The sequence below is a fragment of the Galeopterus variegatus genome, unplaced genomic scaffold (assembly GCF_000696425.1).
Source record: "Galeopterus variegatus unplaced genomic scaffold, G_variegatus-3.0.2 Scaffold12626, whole genome shotgun sequence".
Lineage (NCBI taxonomy): Eukaryota > Metazoa > Chordata > Mammalia > Dermoptera > Cynocephalidae > Galeopterus > Galeopterus variegatus.
In genome coordinates, this window is record NW_007738737.1 from 24,063 (window position 1) to 29,395 (window position 5,333).

At 35.7% G+C, this 5,333-nt stretch overlaps 1 protein-coding gene across 1 annotated transcript in view; it reads left to right on the forward strand.

The window, feature by feature from the left end:
* Positions 1 to 4,521, forward strand: part of LOC103581237 (DNA excision repair protein ERCC-6-like 2) — a gene marked incomplete at its 5' end in the record, with an annotated part of 27,404 nt that extends 22,883 nt beyond the window's left edge. Inside the window, 2 exon segments of the mRNA XM_008563123.1 lie at positions 8 to 1,000; positions 4,064 to 4,521. Of these exon segments, the coding sequence (XP_008561345.1) occupies positions 8 to 1,000; positions 4,064 to 4,233 (1,163 nt within the window).
* Positions 4,522 to 5,333: the final 812 nt, after the last annotated feature.

Consider the following 5,333-nt stretch of genomic DNA (forward strand, 5'->3'; position numbering starts at 1 on the left):
TCTCCAGGACAGCTTACCTTACTCCAGTGTGGTTTCTCTAAATTGTTTGAGACAAAATATAAAGCAGTTGAGGATAGTGATGGAAATATTGCCTTTGATGATGAAAGTTCTGATGAGCAGCCCCTGTGTCTTTCAACAGAAGCCAAAGATGCTGGTTGTCAGAAAGGTCAGGACTCTCTTGGTACTTCAGAACATCAGAGATTAGATAACATCCTAAATCTAAACGAAAAATGTAATTTTGAACAAAGTGAGAAGATTTTAGAACAGAATGTTTCTTCTGAGTCTGACGATAAGGGAAATTTTAAAAATACAGCTGAACATCATTGCATTTTACAGAATGTCACAGAATCAGAAGATAGTGATGTCATCTTTCCCACACAATACACAACTCAGAGATTCCCTGAGAATAGTACAAGGTTTAAGCCACTCTTGGATGCATCTGAAGATTCTGAAACAGAAAACCTTGTAAAAATAAGAAATAATGGTGATGGTAGAAAGACTGATGACAGAGGAAATGGACTAATTTCAAAAGAATTAAATCCTGAGAACACAACCCTGAAATCTATTATGAAAACAAAAGGCACTGATGATATTAGTGACGAATCTGATGATATTGAAATTTCCTCCAAGTCAAGAGTAAGAAAGAAAAGAGCTACTAGTTCATTGAGGTTTAAAAGAAAAAAGAAAAGCAAAAGGGAACTTTACAACTTTCCTAAAACAATGAAGAAAACAAATGAACTGTATGCGACAGATGAGGATTGTAACTCTGAGCTTATTGATGATTTTTCATCCTCAGATGACGATTTATCTGTCAGCCAATTCAGTTTCTCTAAACAGAGCCATAGAGCAAAAACTATAAATGACAGAATCAGTTTCTCTTCAAAACTGCCTAGACACAATATGAAAAATAGCACTTTTATGCCAGGAAAACCAATGAAATTTTCCAGTGAGAGAGTTGTCAATCAAGAGCACATGTATGAATCAATGGATAAATTTTTAGGTAACTACAGACACATTCTGAAAACTTTCTAAAAAACATTTGTTTTGTGCAATCAAATAGCTCTATAAGAAACTCCTCAATTCACTGTAAAACATCTCTAAAATTAAGATGCTACATTGAGGCACAAAAAAGGAAGGGAGTGGTAGCAGGATACAGAGAAGACCACATAGGTCAAGATAGAGAACTTTTCCGTCTACCCCAGGCCCATCCCCATGTACTCTGAGTCACACCCTCTCTGCCACCATAAATGTTAATTATTCTGACTTCTATAGTAATTATTTATATTTTATGGTTTTATCACACAAATGCACATCCCTAGATATTACATTTTAGTTTTCTTTTTTTTTTTTTTTTTCCTATTTAATTTTTTTGGCAGCTGGCTGATATGGGGATCCGAACCCATGACCTTGGAGTCATAAGGCTGCGCTCTAACCAATGGAGCTAACCAGCCAGCCCTATTTGTTCATTTTTTTAAAGTCGTATGTAGTCTCTCTTAATCTGTAGGGATCCTCCCCCATCCTTTTCATTGCCTTACAATTGAACTGTTGAAGAACCTGAGCAATCTATAGAGTTTTTCTCAATTTGCTTTTTGCTGCTTGTGTACTCTGGGTGCAGTTGAACATGTTCCTCTGTCCTCCATATTACCTGCAAATGAGCAGTTGGCTCCCAAGACTGGATCAAACTCACTGGAGAGCAGAAAGCCTTCCCAGACTCAGCTGCTGATCTCCCGTTGGCCCACTGTGCTTTTCAGTTAACACCCGTTGGCTATGCAGGGTCTCCTGTTCTAGGTCTGTCAGATACCACCCTGTTGCTTACTTCTTCTTTCACATGGACCCTGATACCATGCAGAGTTTGTAGCTATTGGTGGATCATCCCCACTTGCTTGTGTTTTAGAGTTTAATGGGGCATCTTGTCATCTAATTTTGTTGTAAACGTGGTCCATGGGCTTTTGGTTTTGCTATCTAGTTGCTGTCTATTTTCATGTAGGGATTCAGAGAGATTGAAAAACTGTTTCCCCTGCCACCACAGCCTGCCCAGAATACATTTAGTGATTTTAAGAATTAACATTGCTTTCACAAGTGCCTGGCTTATTCCCAAAAAAACTACATAAAAGAAGTTGACATATCAGCAAGGATATTTTGCTGTAGAAAACTTAATTGTGTTTGATTTATTTACAAATGAGGCTTTCTTTGGTGGTTATTAGTAGTCTCATTTAAAAGTTCAATATGATATATATTTTGGTACCATTCTAAATAAGTACTGGATTATCTTTTGGTTTGTGTACCACAGTCAGATTTTAGGTTTGAGGAATTATTATATAAACTAATTTTTAAATAATCAGCTGAATTTTTATTTTACTGTGCAGAAGTTGTCAGTAGTTAATGTGGAATGAATGTTATTTTAAATAATGCATACAATGTGTCATCCAAATTAGGAAAAATCTGAGTAAATTTTCTACCAGAAGAATCCTTTTGAAGATTTTGAAACTGTGTGCCATACATACTACATGGTGTTTGGAACTTCAAGGAGAATATTATCCTACTTACTCTTTTAGTCATATTATTTAATGTCTTGTGTTTGCACCATTGGCAATTTCTGGTTGAGAGAGGTTTAGGACTGAAACGGCACAAGTGTTGAAGGTCATAATTGAGGTTCATTGCCAGAGCTGTTTGAGGGAGTTTTATAGGCCTCACTTCTAGCCTTCTCTTTTATGACCACAATTTAAATATAAATTATAGGTGCCTAGAAGCAAAGCAATAAAAAATACAGCAATTTTTAAACCTCTTTCAGATTAAAGTCATGAGTTAATTTTTTTTCATTTCCTAAAAAGCTCCCATCTTGACATTCTCTGGGCATATGTACAAGAAAGACAGAATGACAAACAATAAAACTGAGCAAAGCCAACAAAACGAAACTCCCAGGTCATAAACCCCATGCTCCCATTCTATCAGTGTAACCAAGTACCTGTTGAAAGGTAGATAAGGCTAGTACCACTCTTTACATTAGTAAACAAGTTATTGAAATTAACAAAGAAAGCAAATTCACAGAGAGGACCCTCAGCCACGACTTTTCTCTTGGCCAAACCCCCAACTCCGGATTTATTTATTTATTTATTTATTTTTAAATTTTTATTATTAGCATTTTCATTTTTACAAATCCACTCCGGATTTATTTATTTATTTATTTATTTATTTTTAAATTTTTATTATTAGCATTTTCATTTTTACAAATCATGGTATTTCTTTATGCCCTTTGCCCAACCTATCACTTCCCAAACCCCCTCTCTCCCTCCTCGCCATCTCTACTAGCCTCAGGTTTGTTCTCTCCTTCTGAAAGTTCAGTGTACTGTTGTGGTCTTTCTTTCTTTCGTTTCTTCCTTCGTTCTTCCCTCCTTCCCTCCTTCCCTCCCTCCTTTGCTTCCTAGCAGCCAGTTATGAGTGAGAGCATGCAGTATTTCTGTTTCTTTGTCTGTCTTACTTCACTTAACATAATTTTCTCCAGACTTATCCATGTTGCTGCAAATGGCAGAATTTCATTCTTTTTTATGGCTGAGTAGTATTGCATTGTGTGTATATACCACATTTTCTTTATTCAGTTGTCTATCGATGGACACTGGTTGGTTCCATATTTTGGCTATTGTAAATAGAGCTGCATTGATCATGGGAGTACAGGAATCCCTTCGACATGATGATTTCCATCCCTTTGGATATATACCTAGCAGTGGGATTGCTGAATCATATGGTAGCTCTATCTGTAGTTGTTTGAGAAGTCTCCATCCTGTTTTCCATCTAAAGATTATCACCTAATCTCAGCAGTTTTCATATTGATGAGAGGAAAAAGTCATTTCCAAGTTAACCTAGACCAACAGATTTGAACTCTCTCTTTTCAATTTCTTTTTCAAAAGAATATTGTGATGTTAAAATACTAAATGATTTTTTGAGGATTAGAAATAAAGCAAGCATAATCTGTTTTTAGTTGTAATGCTGGTAGTTTTTAAAGTATATGCTAAACCATAATGCTTCATAATGATATATCACTTAATAAACATCAATTACCTCCTAGATGGAGTTCAGGAAGTGGCTTACATTCACTCAAACCAGAATGTGATTGGATCGAGCAAAGCTGAAAATCATATGAGCCGATGGGCAGCACGTGATGTATTTGAGCTGAAGCAGTTTTCCCAGCTTCCTGCTAATGTAGCTGTTTGCAGTTCTAAGGTAAGAAGAATATAGGGTAACATTATCTTTAGTTTTTATCGCATTTTTTAAAGTTACTCAATACGATCTTCTCTAAGTATTCCCTCAAAAGTAACTACTAAAACTATAAGTGACATACAAATAAGTATAAAAAACAAAACCGTTTAGAGAACTGTAGTCACTGAAGATGTTTCTGGATTAAACAACAAATCTATATCTAAATGCCTAATAATGTTGAGTTGCTTAATAGTTTCTGTATTAGTTTTCTGTTGCTTATAACAGAATACCTGAAACTGGGTAATTTCTCAATAAATGAAGTTTATTTCTTACACTTTTGGAGGCTGGGAAGTTCAAGGTCATATGGGCACATCTGGTGAGGGCCTTCTTGGTAGGAACTCTCTGCAGAAGTGGCACAGGGAATCACATAGCAAGGGCTGAGCAAGAGCACATGTTAACACACTGACTTGCTCTCCTTATAAAACCACCAGTCCACATCCGTGATAACCCATCACTGCATTAACCCATTCATGAGGGCAGGGCCCTCACAATCCAGTCAGCTAAAGGCCACACCTTTCAACATTGCCACATTGGGAATCAGGCTTCCACATGAGCTTTGGAGGGGACAGACATTCAGATAAAGCAGTGTCCCTCAATAAAAATTTGCCTATACCCCCAAAATGAAGAGGAATCTCAGGAAATCATATAGTTAAATCAGACCTCAAACCACTTCTGCTCATATAGAAAAAAGAAAGTGTGTCATTAGATTTTCTCCAAAAATATTTATCTAGAATGAAGACAGACAAAGAGAACTAGCTTCATATGGAATTTATATTTTTATCAAAGGATGTTCATAATGTTAAAAGCAATAAATACTTCCTGTGGACTCTTATCCCTTAAAATTGCTGTTATATGGAAATAAACCTTTAACTTTTACATTTTTTATGTGTTTTTTGTTTGTTTATATGTAATAACTTTCACCAAAGGTTTTAAAAAAATATTTTCTTTGCTTATTATTTTTTAATTTCTAAGAGCTAAGTGTCTGAGGAGTAGTTTTACTGTCACTTTATGGGTAAAAATTAAAAATGCATACCGTATATGAGAGTGACATTTTGTTTCAACTTAGGACTACTTTTAAG